This window comes from Mytilus galloprovincialis, chromosome 11 (assembly GCF_965363235.1).
Source record: "Mytilus galloprovincialis chromosome 11, xbMytGall1.hap1.1, whole genome shotgun sequence".
In the NCBI taxonomy this organism is placed as follows: Eukaryota; Metazoa; Mollusca; class Bivalvia; order Mytilida; family Mytilidae; genus Mytilus; species Mytilus galloprovincialis.
In genome coordinates this window covers 18,810,406-18,834,576 of record NC_134848.1, presented here as the reverse complement: position 1 = coordinate 18,834,576, position 24,171 = coordinate 18,810,406, and the positions used below count along the sequence as shown (strand labels likewise).

The window sequence follows — 24,171 nt, the reverse complement described above, 5'->3', positions numbered from 1 at the left end:
TGTTGTAAAACGTACGATGAATGCTTGGTTTAGTGTCAGATATCATATCTTGTCTGTTGTAAAACGTATGATGAATGCTTGGTTTAGTGTCAGATATCATATCTTGTCTGTTGTAAAACGTATGATGAATGCTTGGTTTAGTGTCAGATATCATCTCTTATCTGTTGTAAAACGTATGAGAATTTCTTGCTTTAGTGTCAGACACACACTTTCAACCCTTCACATTATGTACATGACTGTCGCAAGCGAGGTGCCTGTACAGTGGCTTTCACTTGTTGCTGTAAATCATACTTGTTTTTCGTTCATTTCGTTAGTTTTCTCGTTTGAGTTGATCTATATTTTCCAATTCTAGTATATTATGTGGTATGGGTTTTGCTTATTGTTGGAGACCATAGTACGATGACCTATAGGCGTTATCTTCTTTGTTATTTGGTCTTAAGTTGGGAATTGTCTCATAGTCAACAATACCACATCTTCTTATTTTCATATCTAGATGTCTTCAATATTTTCGTGTCGATCTGTCAGATGCTGTCTCAATGAAAAATCCCCAAAAATTTCCTTAAACTCATTTCGAGTTATCTAGAATATTTTTCAGGTTCATATATGAAATTCCGAATGCAGTTTAGATAAAACAGACGCATTTGCGAGAAAATGGGCAAAACGGTTAAGAAGAATAGATTATCGGGTTTACTACAAATTGATATCGTAAAATATCAGCCGCGAGCGACAATGTGACCCTTTTTCGCCAGTAAGCGCAGCCAACGAGCTAAAACGTTTCACATTGTGTCGCGAGGCTGATATTTTACGATATCCATACGAAGAAAACCCGATTATCTGTTTATCGTTCTATTACTGGTATTTTCCCTCTTCCTAATACAGTTTTACGCCTGACGAAAGCAAGCTTGATAACGACATCTCCTCTCGCATTGTGACGTCGTTAATAACTTCTCCTCTCACAATGTGACGTCGCTGATAATACCTGGTTTCGTTTTGAAGTCTTGGTACGAGATTTACGGAGCGACAAAGCAGGATGATATAGGCGTAGGGAAGGGCGATAATAACACATAGCAGGTGCTAAATAAACAAAATCATGGCACAATTTAACAAACTAAGAATGCACTCTACCCTCTTTGTTTGCCCTATTTAGACCATTAAAGTTTGCAAAAACTTGAACCATACGTTTGTTTTCTTACCATATGTGCCAGTTCATGAGATACTGTACTTGTAACTGCTTCCTTCCTGGACTCCGAGTATTCCAGAGGATGGTATAACATAGATTGTTCACGATATGTGATAAGACCCCAATTCTCCATTGCACCTGCAGCAAAATCTGGAACAGCTATCATATCTGAAAAAATCCTAGAGTTTTTTTCCACTTTAACACAGTTTTTACAGAGAACATAAACAAGGAATAGTTTGACCTTGAATGAACACGAACTTTGTTTACCTCCTTTTAAAGAGTCACACTTTGTGGCATGATCAACCCAACAGTTACAACCAGTTCTGCTGTAACTGGCTCCTAAATTGTATATCTGATCAAATTTAATGTGACGGCATTGTCATTATCATCTTTTACGACGCACAAAAAGCTGATTTGTCAGAAAAAAAAACATCTACTTTCCCTATCCCTAGTTTTTGGTGGGGTACGTGTTGCTTATTCTTTAGTTTTCTATGTTGTGTCATGTGTACTATTGTTTGTCTGTTTGTCTTTTTCATTTTTAGCCATGGCGTTGTCAGTTTATTTTCGATTTATGAGTTTGTCTGTCCCTTTGATATCTTTCGTCCCTCTTTTTTCCATAATACATCGTGTACTGTGCGACAACCCCAGATAAAGCCGACGACAAAAGGCATTACCCGACTAATGGAAGCTATGATTTTGTAAAGCCAAGTTCGAGAGGTCTAGGGCGCTTGACACAGCGGAGGCGGTGTTGACATGATGTCTCAGGTGCAGGGGATTATATCCAGCTGAGGGAAGAACACAAATTCACTAACATTAATTTGCAAATCTTACACTGTAAAAGCTAAGCTTGAGTCGAAGCTTATAAATTTATGTCTAAGCACTCAATTTTTCTTCGATTTTTTTTTCATTTTCTCTCTTGGTTATTTTTAAATGGCAAATGTCTTTCTTACCCTTCCGGAGCAGCTGGAGGAAACAAATTGTTGATAGAGTTCGTGTTGCTAAGTATTCAATTTTACATGTACTAGTTTTTTGGGGGGTTTTTGGCGGTCTTCTTGTCTTTATGCATTTTGTCGAGTATGTTCAATGGCGCGGACACTTTCTTCTCGATTTGCGAGCTTTGAATGTCGCTTATTTTTCTTCGGCCTCTGTTTTAATCAATATGCAATATTTTAAAGAGTTTGAAATCAGTGATACATTTTATAAGGTTGTTTGTGTGTTAGATGTTCTTGTCCGCAGACATGTCGAGCTTACTAACCATATGAGCCCATTAATAATATGAACCTAACCTGTCTTGGCTAGAGGAAAACTGATATTAAAATAGTCCTCAAAATATGTTAAGATGCTCATTCCAACTTTCAATGAATAAGGCGTTTGGTCCACTACTTCATTCCTTGCCCATGACCTAAACTAAAAGATAAAATGTAAATATTTAGTGAGAGCAATATTTTTCATTTTACTCATGGCAATCCATTTGCCTAATATTTATTGACCCTTTCATCACGAGCCCAGTAGTCAGCACTTTAGTTTTGACATGAATATCGATTATATGGTCATTCTTATACATTTCCTGTTTATAAAACTTTGAAATTTTTCGAAAAACTAAGGATTTTCTTATCCCAGGCATGATTACCTAAGCAGTATTTGGCACAACTTTTTGGAATTTTGTGTCCTCAATGCTCCTTAACTTTATACTTGTTTGACTTTATAACTATTTCGATCTGAGCGTCACTGGTGGGTCTTATGTAGACGAAACGCGCGTCTGACGTATAAAACAAGTTGCTTTCTTTAAAAAAAAAAGAAAAGCAATACATGAACCTAAGACCGCTGACTGCCGGGTCACCAAAAGATGGTTGCTGAATTTGTGTTTACTTTTGAATTGAAATAATTGACTGTGAATAGAAGAAGCCAGTTGAACGTATTTATTTACAGCTTCTATTTGAATAGTTATTTTAAAGCTCGACTATATATTACTTGGGAATGTACTTATTTTTTCCGATTATAACCCATTGGCAAATCCTAATTTCTACTAACCGGATGACTTATGCAAATTGCACAAACCTATCGCAATATAAATTTATGCATTCAGTTTGCTTTATAATCTGGAATTCTGGATGCATTTATTTTATCTATCACATCTTTATATTTTGTTTCCTAAATGAATGCCTTTATATTCTCAACTCGTATTTGAAGCTGTCTTTACTCATGGTATAGATGTTGTATGCGGTTAAACCTGTGGCATGCAATTGATTGGGACCTCTTATGAAGAGACTTATTTTGGTCTCATGAAACATATCAAATTTTAAGGATTTCCTGATTTTACTTAAATCAATTCAAACATTATACAGAGAAACTTAGTTTTGCCAAAGAATTTCTTAATTCAGAAGTTTATGAATACCTGTACACACTTTCAAAATAACCAATTTATGTAAAAAGGTATGTAGATATAAAAAACGCCAGACACGAGTTAAGTCTACAAAAAAAGCATCAGTAACGCTCGAATGAAAAAATTTAAAAGGCTAAATACATTACAAAGTTAAGGAATTTATTCCTTGGGTAGACAATCCTCAGCTTTTTGAAAAGGCCAAAGTTTATAATAGGACAGTGTTTCAAAAAAGAAACAAAAGAGAAACAATTCGAGGTCAGAATACCGTTAGTAATGTGACCGTGCTTGAAAGTCCCATGTAAAGCTCTTTCTACCGTGTCCTGAATTTAGATAACAAAAACGAAAATAAGCTTCCACGACTGAATTTAATAGTTTTGCATGCAAGTAGTATTTTAGCGCACGAAATAGTAAATAGAAAGCATCTCACTGATACTCAGGAAAAGAATACGCATTTGCGTCATCACATATCTTAATCTAATAGTTGAAATCGAAGTTCAAACGGCTTACATTAAATGTTTTGACTCCGGATGCATTTTATCCGGAATTTTTTAGAACGCAAACTGATATATAAAGTGTGCTTTTGAAATGTTATCTATAATGTGAATGAATCAAGACGTGTAGGATAGTTGGTCAACACAATTAATACAATTTTCAAAACCGTACCATAGTACAAATAAAGTTTAGATGCTATAAGGTTAAATTATTAAAACAAACAAACAAAAATTGAATTAAAATTTTATAATAAACTATAACGTTCCTATTAGTATTTTTTTTCAAATTCTTTTGAATATATATATAATATCAATAAACACGAACGTCAAGTATTTACGGATGGACTTTTTATTTATCGAATGAATCTATTTTTAAATTCTAACATTCCACTATGTGAATATATTACTATACAAAGACTTCTAATTCCATACTAACAGTATAAAATAATCAACATTTGGGTTGTAATTAAATTTTGTTGTAATTATTGTAAATCATTTGTACGGTTTTGTGAGCTGCAAGGATTTAAAATCACGCTTTATGAATTGAAAACACACAAGTATTTTTATTCACGACCGTTTAAAATTTAAATATTTAATAAATTGATCTTACTTTCCGTTTTATGGATATATTACAATACAAAAAAATAAATAATAATTACTCATAAAACACAAAAACTAAAATGGTATGAAATAATTAATGTAGAAATATAATGATTATAGTTTATACACATTTTTTTGTAGGAAGCAAGAATTTATTTAGATTTAATTTTTATATTTCCTTTACAAATGAATATCAAAAAATACCAAAGCAGAGTATCTTGTCATATAAAATACTTTAATTGCAACTCTGAAAATATTCTGATTGCAATCATTGTTCACGGTGGGTATGGTTGTCCTGCGAGAGAACGTACTGTGCTGGTGATTTGGTCCTGACGGGTGCTGGTGATCAATGAAAAAATGTAAACAAAGACGAAAATAATGATTTTTTACGTTTTCACTCATAAAAAATGGAAGAAAACGGTTGAGATTTTTCAATTTTGTTTCTTATGGGTTCATATGTAAACCATTAAAAAGTTGACCCTCTAAACTTTTTCAGTAAGCGTAACACAGAAATGCTCATTTTCAGAAAATCTCGAACTGAAAAAATAAAACAAAAATGCTCATAGAGTCCGCTTTCTATACCGCAATCCACGCGACAAAACTATTTTGTGAAAAAACATTGAAATTTATTAACATTTAGCATTTTCTCAATTTATTCATGTCCTGATACTGTGCTGGTGGGTCCTGTCATTGTGCTGGTGGGTCCTGATACGGTGCTGGTGATTTTGGATAAGAAGTTGGTCATATTTGAAACAAATGTTACAAAATCAATAAAATTGGGCAGATAATTGTTGTCAATAGGATCTATGACTCCTATTTTAGCTCTTGTGCATCCATTTGGCTGTTTAATATGTGTTTTGAAATGATCGTAACTTGTATTAAATAATTACATAAAAGGGCAACATCTTTCGTCCAATATCAGATAACAATATATAGCATCTAAAATAAGAATAGTTTTATTAAGATATTTTAAATGCCCCTTACATTGATGCTTCAACAATGATCAAAGCCAATGCCGCATAGACATGTTTGTTAGCGCTCCGCATACCCCTCCCCACTTCCACCCAACCAACCCTCCTCATTTCCTCCTTCATTGTTACAGTGGTGTACCAACACAACAATTTATTACATAAAATAATAACACAAAGACACACATTATTGAATAACGAATGCTTGCAGGTACTGAAAGCTAGTTCAAAGTCGCATTTTCAACTAATAGATAAACCATGTTCTCATATCAAAACTCCCAATCGTGTAGATTAAAAAAGTCTCAAAACTTAAGTTCACATTTTAATGTTTGATGAAGCAGAACTTTAAAAGTGTGCAGTGAATCTTGTTCTCACAACAGTTATTGTCATAATTATGTTTACATAAGACTCATAAAGGAATTAAGAAGGTACCAAGCAATATTTTACAGTTCAATTTAATGATCATGAATGGAAGGAAATGGTACGTAAGTTTACACAAAACAAAAAGAAATTGATAGTATTTTTTGGCGAAAGACTTAAACGCTTCCTTGCATTATATAGTACAGCTCTTCTATAAAAGCATGCAAAAAAAACTTTGATTGACTTGCTTGCTATGTTTGTTGGATGTTTTCAAACAATAGGTAGGCGGAGTTTCAATACATACTGGGATTTGATTGGACAAATACAAACTGACAGGAATTGAAGTTAATGTTTATTTTCCAAATAAATTGTAGTATATAGTAAACAGACTACTTACCTGTCGTTTACAAACATCCAAACAATCATAGCAAGCAATTTAATCAATGGTTTGCTTTGCATATATTTATAGAAGAGCTGTAAATTCTTAAAAAAAAGAAATTTTGTTGTCGTAGATGGTTAAATCCTCAACAAAATCACAATATCTTTGTTGGAACGAATAAAGGTTTGAGATCAAATTTTCGTGGACTTTTTAGCTTCCACCCTGACGAGACATGTTAGCTGTTCGTATGCTGTTGCACCTGACGCACGGAAACTTTCACATTTCCATCTTCTTTTCTGAAATATTTTACCCAGCTCATACTTGACAGGACTGTTATCCTAGTAAAAGGTGTAACCAATGAATTGAACACAAGTTAAAAATTCCATAATACTATATAATTCATTTTATGTGTCAATTTGTTCGAAAAAAGTCGAAAAGAAGAGAGTTTTTTTAATGCCATGATTATCTGCCGCTTTCTAGATCTATGCTTAGCATTTATTTCAGATGACATGGACTCCTCACCCTGGTGACCCTGCTGCCTTTCATAACTTTATCCGTATACATATATTAATAGATAAACAAAAGGCTGCAACTGGTATTTGATTCGTTGTAACGAGAATATTTGTGGTGAATGGAAACTGTGAGGGTCAAAATCATAAATTGCTTATAAATGTTGCTGGACCCAGTTTCGTTATCTGATCTGAATTTTCTGAAATGTGCAAGGTGATAGACATTTTGATTTTTTTTACTCGGTAAGTTTTGCCCTAATTGCTTGAACATTTGCAATATTAAAGCCGATTTCAATGAGTGTGTAGACAAAGGGAATATCTTTGGTTATCTTGCTTGCTGAACAGAAAAGTCAGTGTTAGGTTATGTAAACTACCCTACTTTAAGAGTAGACTAGTCCCACAAATGACACATCTTTCTGTCTGTAGGACCAGGTTAATTCGAAAGGAGGGTATAGACCTTACCTAACAATGACTTCACGGTTTAGCTAACAAGCATGCTAACCAAAGACATAACATTTGCCTACATACTCAATGGAATCGGCTGTAACTAAAAACTAGAATACATTTTAACAGACAGTGGTCTGGTTTGTTGATGAATATTGTTTTTCCTAGATTCATTCTTGAAAAAATCATTTGCTATCATTTGGTCATTGTAATACGGACGTCAAGACAATAAATGAACCTCACACGATCCCTCGACACAGTTGAGCTTATATATGATCTTATAGCGATTCGGGTTGAAAATCAGTTGAAATTAAGCCAGTTATTTGTGTGTGTAGATTTGTATTGTTTTAAACTGTTATGACTTTTTAAAGTTAAATCTAGGTGTTTAATCTAAGAATTTCTTTTTTAAACTTATTTACTTGTTTTATACTCAATTGGTAGTATGAAGTTACGAGATATTTTAATTTTTGAAATTGAAGGCACAATTAACAAAGCAAACGTTAGTTTCAAATACTTTTAAATAGATTTTTAAGGATAATGTACCCTTGTGTTGATCCCATGCTAAACATAACAAAAAAAATTTCTGTACAAAGGTCTGTGAATTTTCTACAAAAATAGTGATTTTATTTTCACCAAACTCTCTTTTTCTACTAAATACAATAATGAACTATAAATAATAATGCTTTGCAAGAAGTTTCCCCTTGATACATGTATATGTACAAAATTATATCTCTATTATTCATTGTCTGTGCTGTTTTGATACTATTGCAGTTTGCACATTTTCGTAATTGACAGGCCACAGGAGGGGGTGATAAACCATACACGAAAATATAAAATATTGATCTAAGTACTTAATTTGCATCTCTGAACCCCCACCCCGGCTTGTTTTTTAGGAGGGTGTCTAAAAATGGTCGATTAAAGACAGCCGAGTACGCATTATACTTTCCAGGCGTGTTTACGTTGATTGTTAAAGTCCTGAAAACGGATAGATAGAAACAAAAATGTTTGATTTATCTGGCTTTAAATTCAGTTTTTTTAAATATAAATTAAGTCTACATTTTAATATAATAATACTAAGAATTCACAATATAAAAAAATGCAGAAAAAAATGGAGATGTGAAATATCTTAATAAGGAGTCATTACTACAGAGATGGTGTGTTTGACACACAAAACTTAAAAGCTTAGTGATATTACCAATATTAAAATAAAAATGTATTTTAGTTTGGTAGTTTTTCCATTTACTCATTTTCAATCATAATTAAGGCACATTTGATTTTTTATTCATAAAAATATTTAAATATAGAAAAGTAGGACACATTGTTCACTTCCTCCCCTGTAATTCTTTATCAAAAATATTTATTTATTTTGGAATTTTGAAATGAAAAAGCTAAGAAATCTTAGTTTTGTTAATGTTCTCTAGGTTATCTCGTCTTCATTCTCTGACATATTGTCTGACATATTCTAGTCTGCCCTTTCATAAAATAGTGATTTTTTTAGTGTTCTATCGAACTTTCGAAAAAAATACCTGATAACCGTTCAGACAAAAAAAATATGTTGAAAAAATCTTACAGATACAGCAAGTGATTCTTAATAGCTGTAAGATACATTTTTCTTTTAAAATACAACTTTTAAATCTTACGGGAAACTATTCCAAGCTTAACACTTTCACTGTAACCTCGCTCTAACTTATCCCCCATCCCCTCCCAAAAAAAAAACAAACAAACAAACCCGCAATACTATTGTCATTCTTATAGTCAGCACTCAATTTTTCACAAACAAATGTGTTTTAAGCTGCTAAAGACATATGATTCAAACGCCCAGAAAGTCCTTTCTTCTATATTTTTGCTCTCCCTTTTTATACAAAACCTTTTACATTTTTATTTTATGGGTTATTGTTGAAGGTCGTACAATGACGTATGGTTGTTAACACATACTTTCTTTGGTTTCTTATGGAAATTTGTCCATTGACAACAAACATACAACATCATCTACTTTATATAAGTATTGTATAAATTACAACGTATTTTGTCGATCTTGCAAAATGATCGTAATCCCGAAAATCGTAAACATATTTTCTTATCTTAAAAGGGAGCAAGAAGGGTTCCATTAACAGGCCAATAAATAAAATCACAGTTAACTATAAAAAGAATAAAAAATAGGTTTTTTTTTTCTCTCATAATAACAGTAAACAGATTCATAACAATGTCAATTTCAAAAAAGCAGACAACAGTTAATTACTAGTAGTCAATAACAGTACAGCATCAATGATCTTGACTGAATATTTGCCACTTTTAACTAAAATATAAAGGCACAGAACCAGGACATAGGAGCACAGAACCAGGACCGTTTTTCTTATCACCAGCACATCGTCAGGACAATTCCGTTTAACGAACTTGCACGACTTTTGCAATTTTATATTGTTGTAATATACTTTGCATGGTACTTATGACGCATCAGAGAAAAATTAAGCAACAAAACAGTCGTTTTATTGCCGTTCTGATACAATGTAAACAAACCCACCAGCACAGAATCAGGACCCACCAGCACCCGTCAGGACCAAATCACCAGCACAGTACGTTCTCTCGCAGGACAACCATACCCACCGTGATTGTTAGTTTCTCCAGAAACATAAATACAGTATTTATTTTGTATATATTTGTTTGTTTCCGATTGAATTAAATACTTTTGATCAGAATATTATCTTTCTGTTTTCCGATCTAATATTATTTATCTTTCTGTTTTCCGATTTTAACCAGAATGTTATCTCCCGTAAGTCTAGTATGATGAAATACACAGTATCCCGTGGTTAAATCTTCAAACATGATTAGTTTACATGTTATCGAGACAACAGACAATGCCACGTTATAATTGACCCAGATACACACAGTACACAGTGGTCGTTTTAAAACAAATATAATTGCGTCGTCAAGGGACATCAAGGGACCATATCATAGACATAGATAACAACCTGTTAAGACCTGTTTATATGACCGAAAATTTAAGAGACGTTCCGAGATTTTTATTCTGACTTCCGGCCGAGAGATATCGAGTGGCCCATAGACACATTCAAAACTCACCAATATATAAGCATGAACCCCCTGAGGGGTTCATGCAATTATAATCCTGTTACCTTTGATAACTATTCACGTGATTATGAGTATTGTTGAAAACATGACATGCAATGACTTTGCAATCATTCATTTAGTTTATTCACTCACTAGTTTTGTTTTATTTATGAGAAATGTCATCATTTTATTTGCATGTTTTATAGCTTGGCATTGTAAAACTTTTAAAGTGACCTTATTTCATTTGGTCTTAAGAATGTTCGCAAATCTATTTCAAAATTATAAGTTTTGTAAAAGACTGTTATAAATTGATAGCTAGTATAAACATTATGGAACTTAAAAAGTATAAGAAACAAAATGCGTCTTTGTTTAATGGATACAATAAATTGAAAAGTTGGCGGGAACTGATTCTCATTCAAGACTTTTCGTACATTTAATATTTGAACCTTTTTTCAAAACTATATAAAAAACAATAAGTATTTTCAATAATGCTTTAAACTATATGTAATAAAATTATGAAAAGAAGACTATTGTGTAGCGGCAAAAAAAATTTGCTTGTAATTTACATGGATAAACTGAAAGCATTCCGAATATCTGACACATTAACATTGGAATGATACTAGCACTTGACATATATTTTTTTTTATTTACGTTCGATATCCTTGCACAATTTGATTATACCTTGAACCTCAATGTGTTCGGAATATATAAATAAGGGTTAATACATTTAACATGTTTAACAACTAGCGGTTAGCTTTATATTGGATTTAGTGTATTTCTTAGTTTCCTTATGACAGAAGTGAGGACAGAAGATGTGTTTGAACTGGCCTTACTTTGAGTTTTAATCTAATACTGTGTGACTCTCAATTGATAATTATCATTCATTCATAATTTAAATCTGTAGATACAAATGCATTACTATTGACTTACTAGTACATTGTTCTTGGTGACGTCACTTGTGTATTGAAAGTCACAAACAATAAAGGCTAAGAGATAAGTTGACATCAACGGGGTTTCTTCATAATGGTCAGCAACCCAATCGTCCGTTCTGGAAAATCGCAATTTATGGTAAGTTAAAATTGTTGGCTATAAAGAGGCAAACTAATGACAAGTGATTAAATAAACATCAATTATCTCCCTTGACACCATCTGCGAGTATGGTCTTGAGGAAACGGTGATTGTCCGTCGGAAGGGGACGATAAATGGCTGACCCGTGTTAAGAGAGAGCCATATCTCTTGCACGTTAAATACACCAAAAGGAGTAGGCTAATGCCGCTACAAGGCAGCACTCGCACCCGCAAAGTGGAAGGGATTAATATAAGTTGCAAAACTTGTTTCCCAATCCACTATAAATGAATATGTTTAAACTAAACATCAATTGGTCATTTGCTTGATTTGTGTTTAACACCACTTTGAGCACTATTGTCCTATTTCGTGGCAGTCCGTTTTTATTAGTAGGTGGAGTCAATGTTTTCTTTCGGTAGGTAAACTGACAATACAAGTCAAGATTGAAGTCGAGCGCACATACCACGTTCGGGATTCGAACTCAAAATTTCAGTGTTGACAGACTAGTGATATAGTAGTTCAACTATTTCAACAACTCGCTGCCTGATCCCGTAAGAAAAAAAAAACAAATGCATAAAATGTATAATTTATACAACCATAACATACAAAATATGCATGTGTTTCCTGACAATGGATCAAGTCGAACCAAACAGGTAACCAGGAGTGATATTATGTGTTCGCGTGAAAAAGGGAGAAGATCCTTTTCTTCGTGAATTGCATTATTTGTTTGTGATTTAACAAAATGATCTTCCCTTGTACAGTCTTTATTTAATTTAGCTGTACTCACCTATTTTTTTGATAAATAATACGAGTATTTGACAAGGAAGTCATATGATCTTTCCTGACGAGAGTTATATTAAATTTGGCTTTAATTGCAGGCTCGTCAAAACATGGAAATGCTCTCCTGGCATGAGCAGCTTCAAATTGTGTCGTAGCAAGGTATCTGAAATAGGAAACATTATCAAATGTTAACAAAATAATCGTCCAATCAAAAACTGCAAATAACATTAAACCGCCAATGTGTCAACCACTTTGTCTGAAGTCATTAACAAGTAACCCAGTAGTTTTTCAATGAATAATATGTCTACTGTTCATTCTTTCATTGTGTAGTACTAGTACATTATATATATATATTTATCATTAGCTTTTTTTTTTAGATTGTTTCACATCTTGTGTCTTCGTGACTTTTTATAACAACAACTTTCTATACTAGATACATTGTATAAACTCAAGTCGGATGAGGGACGAAGGCGGCTTCTAAGTACAACATTTGGTGCAATTAAAATCGACAAACAGGGGATAGCAGTAAACACAAATATTACAGAAATAGTGTTTTTTAAAGTCTATTTAATTGAATATCTAAATGAAGTATATCTTGTTCCATATGCACGTGGTAATTTTTGTATGTGATTTTACAGGGAATAAAGGTAGGTTCCGAGTCAAGTCATATTAAGTCATATAGATATGAACACTGGGTGACAGATTGTAACTAACAAAAATGAACATTGCAAAGGGTCCTCAAAGCTCTTCAACTTCGTACTTCGTTTGGCCTTTTAACTTTTTTGATTCGAGCGTCACTGATGAGTCTTTCGTAGACAAAACACGCGTCTGGGCTAAGTACAAAATGTAATCCTGTTATCTATGATGAGTTAATTTGTTTATGAACATTCCTAAATAAAATCCTAAGAGAGCCGTGGTGTAGTGGTTAGTGCATCAGACTACTAAAAGGTTCCAAGTTCGATTCCCGTTCTGGGATGAAAATTTCAGGGACTGAATTTTCGGCTCTCTCTTGACATCATTTGCGATGATAGTCCATCGGAAGGGGATGATAAATGGCTGACCCGTGTAAAGAGAGAGCCATACCTCTTGCACGTTATAAACATTCTTGTAGATTTAAAAAAAAAAGAAAAGAGCAGGCTATATCCGCTGCAAGGCAGCACTCGCACCCGCAAAGTGGAAAGGGATTAATATGAGTTGCAAAACTTGTTTCCCAATCCACTATAAATAAATATGTTTAAACTAAAAATGTAGCGTTGTAACGTGAATCAAGATATAATCCATTTAGATATTCATTATGTGTTTACTGCTACCTCCCCCTCCCTGTTTGTCAATTAGGAGATAACTGTATTGTATATTAAGCTCCGACGGCATCATCAATTGAGGATTTGATAGTCGCAAATTAAGTTTACTGGCGACGCGTTAGCATCTAGACAGTAAACTGTTATTTGCGACCATCAAATCCCCAATTGATGCCGTCGGAGCTTAAAATACAATATTGTTATCTCCATTCTAATGAAACTGAATGAAAACAACGTTAAAACATGTTTTTAAAATATGTCATATGCCGTCTGCGCTTGCGCGTACGACCCATAGCATCAATTCTCAATTGATGCCATGTAAACAAGTGACGTTATCCATGCAATCAAAATGAACGTTACAAACGTTATTGCATTAGAATTTGTAATTGCAACATTGCGGCCAAGGCGAATAACTTAAGTTCAAACTACGCCAATGGAAAACTATAATTTATACTTAGGGAGCTACCATTTGATTTTTATTGGGGGGTCTAGGATGAAAAATTTTGTCCTGCATTTTTTTTTAGCTGTAATCTCTGTCCTGCCTTTTTATTTTTCACTCTGTTCGGTCCTGCCTTTTTTTTTTAGTTTATCCTGACTTTTTTTTACCTTAATTGTCGTCCTGACTTTTTTTTTTGCAAATGTCTCATCCTGCCTTTTTTTTTAACTCAAAACTCCTGTCCTGCCTATTTTTTTCAAATTTCATCCTAGCCCCCCCATAAAAATCAAATGGTAGCTCCCTTAGCCCTATAAGAAAATATGAACTCTTTCACTGTACTTGTCCAAGGCCACACAATAATCCACAAACTCATTCCCTGTAAATTTTAATGTAATGGAAGGATTTTGGAACAATTTGAAGTTGTATTTTAAATTACACAAATTTCTATCTTAGCCGCGGCTATTCAGGATGCACTGAGTGTTACTGTGAGAGGAAGCATGGGGTATATGTTAAAAATCAGTTTTTGTGTGCAGATTGAAAGAAACAATAGAAATGACACTTTAGAGTTATGATATGAATGAAAGGCACAAATATCCTCCATATTTACATCACATTTTGCACATATTTCTCCTCATAATATATATAAAATCATATGAAAAAATGGATTACCTCCCTTTGACATAGTGATTTTTTTTTTAGCTGTGTTCCCCATGTTAAGTTGTAGAACAAGTGGTAAATAAGCACTTTTCTAGTATTTTAACACTCAAATAATCTGACCGCATGAAGATATTCATTTATTTTCACATAACACATTGCGATTCTTTATTTAAAAACTATACTAGACAACTTTTCATGATTACATGTCCTTCATCTAGGAAACTAGTGTTGAAATGTTTGTAATTGGATTTTTTTGTTAAATAATTGCTTTTAAATATTCTAAATTGTTACTTTAATCTTCCAAATATGCAAAGTTTGGTTATATTTAGACTTATTTATTCATATTTGGCACTTTTTTCTACTTCAGTTCTGGCTGTCTAGTTTTGGCGAAGAATCCATCCTGATGTTGGGGTAACAGGAATTTCTGCAGAGTGATTGTCAATGACATTTTGTGAACTTTACAAGTAATTAAAACACAGATTTACACAAATGTAGTATAATGAAACATAATTGTTGTTTTATTTGGTATCAAACTGTTTAAAAAAGCCTTTAAAAAGTCCTTTTGTGCTCTTTTCAGGGTATTTAATCAAAAACTTCCATTAAGGAAAAATTTAACTAAGAGTACACCAAGTCTTTAGTTTCTAGGTGTACATGTACTTGCAATACTGGTCAAAGCAAACACAGAAAACAATTCATATTTATTAAACATAGTATTTTACACCATTCTTTTAAAAACAGTCAATGTGCAACTTTATCATGTTTATATACCAAATATACATTGGCCGCAGTGTGGGCTGTAGTATAAATTTTGCTCTATCTTTACAAACTCAGCATTTATGAATGTTGTATTGACACTGGAACTTGAAAATTGGATACCTTACATGTTTATTACAAACTAGAGGCTCTCAAGAGCCTGTATCGCTCACCTGATTCTACTTGGGTTTTTGAAATCATATGAAAAAATATAAAATTTGGCTAAAAGTGACAACACAACCTCATTGATAAGGAAAGGAACATGTTTAATTTCATTCAATAGTCCCCCACTGGCGGCCATCTTGGATGACGGATCGGCTACAAAGTAACAACACTTGGTCAGCACCTCATAAGGAACATTCATGCCATGTTTGGTTTTATTCCATTCAGTGGTTCTCTAAAAGAAGTCATTTGTATGCATTTCCCATAGGGTCCTATGTTAAACTAAGTCCCCTGCTGGCGGCCATCTTGGATGATGGATCTGCTACAAAGTAACAACACTTGGTCAGCACCTCATAAGGAACATTCATGCAATGTTTAGTTTTATTCCATTCAGTGGTTCTCTAAAAGAAGTCATTTGTATGCATTTCCAATAGGGTCCTATGTTAAACTAAGTCCCTGCTGGCGGCCATCTTTGATAATGGATCGGCTACAAAGTAACAACACTTGGTCAGCACCACATTAGGAACATTCATGCCATGTTTGATTTCATTCCATTCAGTGGTTCTCTAAAAGAAGTCATTTGTATGCATTTCCCATAGGGTCCTATGTTAAACTAAGTCCCATGCTGGCGGCCATCTTGGATGATGGATGGGCAACAAAAAAACAACACATGGTCAGCACGGCATAAGGAACATTCATGCAATGTTTGGTTTCATTCCATTCAGTTGTTCTCTAAAAGAAGTCATTTGTATGCATTTCCCATAGGGTCCTATGTTAAACTAAGTCCCCCGCTGGCGTCCATCTTGGATAATGGATCGGCTACAAAGTAACAACACTTGGTCAGCACCACATTAGGAACATTCATGCCATGTTTGATTTCATTCCATTCAGTGGTTCTCTAAAAGAAGTCATTTGTATGCATTTCCCATAGGGTCCTATGTTAAACTAAGTCCCCCGCTGGCGGCCATCTTGGATGATGGATTGGCTACAAAGTAACAACACTTGGTCAGCACTCCATAAGGAACATTCATGCTATGTTTGGTTTCATTCCATTTAGTGGTTCTCTAGAAGAAGTCATTTGTATGCATTTCCCATAGGGTCCTATGTTAAACTAAGTCCCATGCTGGCGGCCATCTTGGATGATGGATGGGCAACAAAAAAAACAACACATGGTCAGCACGGCATAAGGAACATTCATGCAATGTTTGGTTTCATTCCATTCAGTTGTTCTCTAAAAGAAGTCATTTGTATGCATTTCCCATAGGGTCCTATGTTAAACTAAGTCCCCCGCTGGCGTCCATCTTGGATAATGGATCGGCTACAAAGTAACAACACTTGGTCAGCACCACATTAGGAACATTCATGCCATGTTTGATTTCATTCCATTCAGTGGTTCTCTAAAAGAAGTCATTTGTATGCATTTCCCATAGGGTCCTATGTTAAACTAAGTCCCCCGCTGGCGGCCATCTTGGATGATGGATTGGCTACAAAGTAACAACACTTGGTCAGCACTCCATAAGGAACATTCATGCTATGTTTGGTTTCATTCCATTTAGTGGTTCTCTAGAAGAAGTCATTTGTATGCATTTCCCATAGGGTCCTATGTTAAACTAAGTCCCCCGCTGGCGGCCATCTTGGATGATGGATCGGCTACAAAGTAACAACACTTGGTCAGCACTCCATAAGGAACATTCATGCTATGTTTGGTTTCATTCCATTTAGTGGTTCTCTAGAAGAAGTCATTTGTATGCATTTCCCATAGGGTCCTATGTTAAACTAAGTCCCCCGCTGGCGGCCATCTTGGATGATGGATCGGCTACAAAGTAACAACACTTGGTCAGCACCCCATAAGGAACATTCATGCTATGTTTGGTGTTATTCCATTCAGTGGTTCTCTAAAAGAAGTCATTTGTATGCATTTCCCATAGGGTCCTATGTTAAACTAAGTTCCCGGCTGGCGGCCATCTTGGATGATGGATCGGCAACAAAGAAACAACACTTGGTCGGCACCTCATAAGGAACATTCATGCCATGTTTGGTTTCATTCCATTCAGTGGTTCTCTAGAGGAAGTCATTTGTATGCATTTCCCATAGGGTCCTATGTTAAATTAAGTCCCCCGCTGGCGGCCATCTTGGATGATGGATCGGCAACAAAGTAACAACACTATGTCAGCACCTCATAAGGAACATTCATGCCATGTTTGGTTTCATTCAATTCAGTGGTTCTCTAAAAGAAGTCATTTGTATGCATTTCCCATAGGGTCCTATGTTAAACTAAGTCCCCTGCTGGCGGCCATCTTGGATGATGGATCTGCTACAAAGTAACAACACTTGGTCAGCACCCCATAAGGAACATTCATGCTATGTTTGGTTTTATTCCATTCAGTGGTTCTCTAAAAGAAGTCATTTGTATGCATTTCCCATAGGGTCCTATGTTAAACTAAGTCCCCGGCTAGCAGCCATCTTGGATGATGGATCGGCAACAAAGTAACAACACTTGGTCAGTACCTCATAAGGAACATTCATGCCATGTTTGGTTTCATTCCATTCAGTGGTTCTCTAACAGAAGTCATTTGTATGCATTTCCCATAGGGTCCTATGTTAAACTAAGTCCCCCGCTGGCGGCCATCTTGGATGATGGATCGGCTACAAAGTAACAACACTTGGTCAGCACCTCATAAGGAACATTCATGCCATGTTTGGTTCCATTCCATTTAGTGGTTCTCTAGAAGAAGTTCAAAATGTAAATTGTTAACGACGACGACGACGGACGACGGACGCCAAGTGGTGAGAAAAGCTCACTTGGCCCTTCGGGCCAGGTGAGCTAAAAAAGTAGGAAAAGAAGTAAAAAAGTCCCTTATAGGGGTAAATTCATTAAATAAATATACGTCATCAGGGACCGCCCATTTAGGGGAGAGCTTTCTGTATAACACTGAAGTCATATGCTCTTCTGATTGGTAGATAATGTTTGTAATAAATATTTTTTGGCAGATGGATCAAAACTAGAGTTGAAAAAAAAAATAAAAAATAAATGCTGAATGTACTAATTTTTTTTACTACAGGGTTGAAAAGTAATGGGGGTCAGTATAGGAATTCAGTGCGAATCTACATTGTTTGTAAACAAGGCCATCTGAATGCCCAAAAATGACGCATGACCCTATGTTTTTATTAGTGCAAAAGATAGGGCTACATTTGTACTTTCATGAATGTTATTTGAAAGTTTCCAATTTCTAAAGGTAAATTAGGTATAAATTTAATTCCATACATAGATAAGCATTAAAGTCAACATGGTCAATGGGAGATTTTTTACTGAATTTAGGGAGCTACCATTTGATTTTTATTGGGGGGGGGGGGGGGGGGGGGGGGCTAGGATGAAAAATTTTGTCCTGCATTTTTTTTTAGCTGTAATCTCTGTCCTGCCTTTTTATTTTTGTCCTGCCTTTTTATTTTTCACTCTGTTCGGTCCTGCCTTTTTTTTTTAGTTTATCCTGACTTTTTTTTACCTTAATTGTCGTCCTGACTTTTTTTTTTTTGCAAATGTCTCATCCTGCCTTTTTTTTAACTCAAAACTCCTGTCCTGCCTATTTTTTTCAAATTTCATCCTAGCCCCCCCCCCCCCCCTAAAAATCAAATGGTAGCTCCCTTACACAGAAGAGTTTTGTTACGAACAATCAACCTCAGATACAATCTGTTTGAACTCTAAATTAGACATAAAAGAAACCCCAATTTCTATAATAAATGTTTTTACTGTTACCATCATTATGTTCAATTTCTAATTGCAACATGGCGGCCAAGGCGAATGACAAATTAAACTACACCAATGAAAAACTGATTATACTTACACTGTAGAGTTGTCACGAACATACGAACTAAGATACAATCCTACTAAATCCTCCGAGAAATGTCCATCGAATCCCATTTCTACAATATATCTGTTTCCGGCAACCATCAATCTACTCATTTTCAGTATTATGAACTCGTTGTCTGTATCATATTCCAAAGTAGAATTTATTGTGTCGTTCTCTCTTCCGCTCGGCCGAATTTCGATAGAATTTTCTGTAATATTTAACATCTTACTGTGTAGAATAATTTCGTCTGTTGATGACCTGCATTCTACTTCTATTCTCACGTGACCATAGAAGAAAAAGTTTTCTGAGTTGTCTCCATAGATAAATGGCTGAATCTCAACTGTATAAACAGTCGGGTACAAGTTGGGTGGTAGTCGAAAGTTCCTCTCAACGGACGGAGCTTTATGCACTGCCTTCCCATCTGATTCTGTTAAAAAAAAAATCTAAAAAAGCATTTCATGATTTTATTTAAGGTTTCATTTTGATCCTGTCATTGTCCTGCATGTCATTCAGCCCAGTAGTGCAACCCTGAGATTTGTTGTCTTTGTTGTCTTTGTTTTCTTTCTCCTTTGTCCCTCCTTTTTTAATAACGCGTTACCCTTGTACTCTAATTGGTGTGAACAAGTGTTGACCAAAGCACATTTGGTATGAAGCGATCGCTTTATGTTAAACATGTGAACACGATCAATACTTTTAAAACCAGATTAAAAATTAATTTATAATTATAAAAGGATGCATTCAATTCATAATATAATATTTTATGGTACAATCATGAATTTAAGAGTTGTATCAAGCTTTGATGTTGTTCAATGCATCATTTCATTATTGTCATTAATAGCACATAAAGCCAATAGATTTAAGCTGGCAGCCACTTTTAGCAGCCGATCAAAATATCAGCCACTTTTTTTTCACCTACCAATTTTGATGGTATGTCTAAAAACCAAAAAAATGTATGAGACTCAAACTTCGACAATTCCCAGTTTTTAATATGCATATGAAGTAAGCGACCGATTCGTTGTTCGATATTGAATATTCAATATCCAACCGCCTGCTAGAAGTCGGTTCAATATTCAAATTTAGTTGAAAATCATAAAGAAAAATCAATGATAAAATCAAAAGCATGATTTTCATAGTTAAGAGGAGCGAGTGAAAAGATACGTAGGAAATCGTTTTATGACCCCTTCAAGCATAAAGTCATATATATTATATTTTACACAGGAATAAAATATGGTATTGGAGTTTATCGTCCTTTCCTATACGCTTCTATCGCCCTGTTCAGTCTCCGTAATTCTCCTATCACGTATCGAGAAAGGAGAAGTTATCAAGCTTGCTTTCGTCAAGTGTAAACTGTCTTGGGATGAGGGAAAGACCAGCAATTGAATGGTAAACAGATAATCGGGCTTTCTTCGTATAAATATCGTTAAATATCAGCTGCTCGACACAATGTGGAGCTCGCCAAAAAGGTTCACATAGTGGCTCGCGGCTGATATTTTACGCTATCAATGTGTAGAAAACTTAATAATAAATATGTATCGCGAATGTTGTCATTTTGTAAAATAAGGGATTGTAATAATTTTTCATGTTTAGGCCTTTTATAGCCGACCATACGGTATGGTTGTTTCTCTGGTCTGGATAAGGTTTGTACAGAATAGAAAATAGATGGACTCAAAATAAAGAAAAGAGAATAATAAGGGGTTTAGAAATAAAGTATAGAGAATTATGGACAAGATTTTAAAAACAACGACATAAAAAATTAAAGAAAACAGAATTAAATGACCCCATACAGACCCTTGTTTACCTTATATACTTAAGTGTGTGCTGTGTATAGATTTGTAAGGTTTTTACCAAAATACTATTGTTTGTAGCCATGTATATGACAAATTAGTCAAACAAAATCTACATCAAAAGCTGGAAAATTGTGAAATTATTTGAAATCTGCTTGGTAGATAAGATCTGTTAGATTGTTTGTCTATTGTACTATCTTAGAATGTAGAATGTTGTTTTCTGCTGGTTAATAAACGTCACAAAGTAAATATGTTTATATTCCTGCAGTATCTTACTACAGCTTTACCATAAAAAAATGAATGCATTCTTCATTTTTGACTTCGTTTGACATTTATTATTAGGAGGATGTGTGTAACAATTACATAACAAGCATTTACATTGGTATGATAATTATACCTGATGTAGGACACTTACATTGCAGACTATTGTAGGTTACAGATTACAAAAACAGCATCAGAGTCATTAATTATATATGTTACATGTACTTTCACATTTAAATAGGTTTTGTTGTAGTTTCGCTTTGAAATTATGAATTAATTAATCATTTAAACTGATCATTTAAACTGGTCAAAATTCAAGTTAAAACTATAAAAGATCAAACTAGATTTTCAAATACAATACCATATTCATGTACCTATATATATTCTATATATTATATATAAGATTTTATTCAAGGTCATAATTGAATACATTAATTGATGCTGGAGGTGTCATGCCACTCATGCAGTCTTGCTCAGTTGCCATTTCTACTGATAGTGTGTAAAGAGAATAAAATAAAAAAAAAGCTCCGCAGCTAAACAAATACATTGTACTGCATGTATACACAAATGAAATCTTTTAGACATTGGCTTTGAAAATAAGATATTTACAATACGTCATTGAGTCAGCAAACCAACACATCGTAGATGTTTATATACATATTGAGGTCTTGAACAATAGATACTTTTCATTTGTATAGTGGTGTCCATGGTGGCGAGTGGTCTGAATGGTCCAACTACTGATCTCTAGCCTGCCAACACCGAGGTTGTGACTTCAAACCACACACGTAGCAGTTGATACATGCGATCGACACCCTTCTTAATTGAATAGCTAGTGATTGTGTCAGTTTTCCTTTAATGACTAGCCAGTGATTGTGTCAGTGTTCCTTAATTGAATGGATAGTGATTGTGTCAGTTTTTCTTAATTGAATAGCTAGTGATAGTGTCAGTTTTCCTTAATTGACTAGCTAGGATTTTGTAAGTTTTCCTTTATTGACTAGCTAGGGTTTTGTCAGTTTTCCTTAATTGATTAGCTAGGATTTTGTCAGTTTTCCTTAATTGACTAGCTAGTGATTTTGTTAGTTTTCCTTAATTGACTAGCTAGTGATTTTGTCAGTTTTCTTTAATTGACTAGCTAGTGATTTTGTCGGTTTTCCTTAATTGACTAGCTAGTGATTTTGTCAGATATCCTTAATTGACTAGCTAGTGATTTTGTCAGTTTTCCCTAATTGACTAGCTAGGATTTTGTAAGTTTTCCTTTATTGACTAGCTAGGGTTTTGTCAGTTTTCCTTAATTGATTAGCTAGGATTTTGTCAGTTTTCCTTAATTGACTTGCTAGTGATTTTGTTAGTTTTCCTTAATTGACTAGCTAGTGATTTTGTCAGTTTTCTTTAATTGACTAGCTAGTGATTTTGTCGGTTTTCCTTAATTGACTAGCTAGTGATTTTGTCAGATATCCTTAATTGACTAGCTAGTGATTTTGTCAGTTTTCCCTAATTGACTAGCTAGGATTTTGTAAGTTTTCCTTTATTGACTAGCTAGTGATTTTGTCAGTTTTCCTTTATTGACTAGCTAGGATTTTGTCAGTTTTCCTTAATTGACTAGCTAGGATTTTGTAAGTTTTCCTTAATTGACTAGCTAGTGATTTTGTCAGTTTTCCTTAATTGACTAGCTAGTGATTGTGTCAGTTTTCCTTAATTGACTAGCTAGTGATTGTGTCAGTTTTCCTTAATTGACTAGCTAGTGATTGTGTCAGTTTTCCTTAATTGACTAGCTAGGATTTTGTAAGTTTTCCTTAATTGACTAGTTAGTGATTTTGTCAGTTTTCCTTAATTGACTAGCTAGTGATTTTGTCAGTTTTCCTTAATTGACTAGCTAGGATTTTGTCAGTTTCCCTAATTGACTAGCTAGGATTTTGTAAGTTTTCCTTAATTGACTAGCTAGTGATTGTGTCAGTTTTCCTTAATTGACTAGCTAGTGATTTTGTCAGTTTTCCTTAATTGACTAGCTAGTGATTGTGTCAGTTTTCCTGTCAAAAGTCGATCGTTCTGACAGGATACTCCGGTTTCCTCTACCTATAAAAACTTTACTGCCACAAAACAATATTGAAAGCAGCGACAAATAGCAAGCTATCAAACAATCTTTATACCCTCTTTCGTCATTTCCATTAAATGTTTACATTTACTCACCATTCGACGAAGAACATTTAATATCCAACGTTGTAAAATAAACCAAGACTGCCACTACCACTAAGAGGCATATAACCAGTATCACCAACAGTAGTCCTATAAGGTTAGTAACAAAACAACCTCGCTTTCTCAGATCACTGATATTTGCCATGATCCTTACGACTTATAATGCTTCTTATGTGTAACATCAACTCATAGAGATAATAAAATAACTTGCAGTCGTGGTAAAACCTAACAAACTCTCTCCGATAATACTTTTGTCAGGGTTCATGAACTTGACATTAGCATATGTTTATGTGTGACATTCATTTCTTCTGATTAGTGAAAGATACTTGACTAAGTATACTTATGTAATATGCCGACAATGACGAAAGTTATTAGTACTTTACATTTGTGTGAGTGCCATTGACTTTCTTTAAGAAAATAGTACAAGTGCTTTAATCTAAAGCGACTGCATGACAATTAGTATGTGTATAGTAATTCTAAAATAGCATGCATCGTGCAAACAGGAGATCGATAGTTCGAGGAAGAAATTGAATAAAAACGTTTGAAATCATCAA

General features: G+C 34.3%; 1 protein-coding gene across 1 annotated transcript in view; it reads right to left on the bottom strand.

Annotated features, from left to right (window-relative positions):
* Positions 1 to 23,829, bottom strand: part of LOC143051796 (aminopeptidase N-like) — a 46,217-nt gene extending 22,388 nt beyond the window's left edge. Inside the window, exons 1-6 of the mRNA XM_076224731.1 lie at positions 23,612 to 23,829; positions 19,374 to 19,806; positions 12,233 to 12,388; positions 11,311 to 11,428; positions 2,467 to 2,587; positions 1,194 to 1,348 (exon numbers count right to left, since the gene is read on the bottom strand). Coding sequence (XP_076080846.1) covers positions 1,194 to 1,348; positions 2,467 to 2,587; positions 11,311 to 11,428; positions 12,233 to 12,388; positions 19,374 to 19,806; positions 23,612 to 23,762 — 1,134 coding nt within the window. The 5' untranslated portion in view covers positions 23,763 to 23,829. The remainder of the gene's footprint in view (positions 1 to 1,193; positions 1,349 to 2,466; positions 2,588 to 11,310; positions 11,429 to 12,232; positions 12,389 to 19,373; positions 19,807 to 23,611) is intronic.
* Between the last annotated feature and the right edge of the window lie 342 nt (positions 23,830 to 24,171).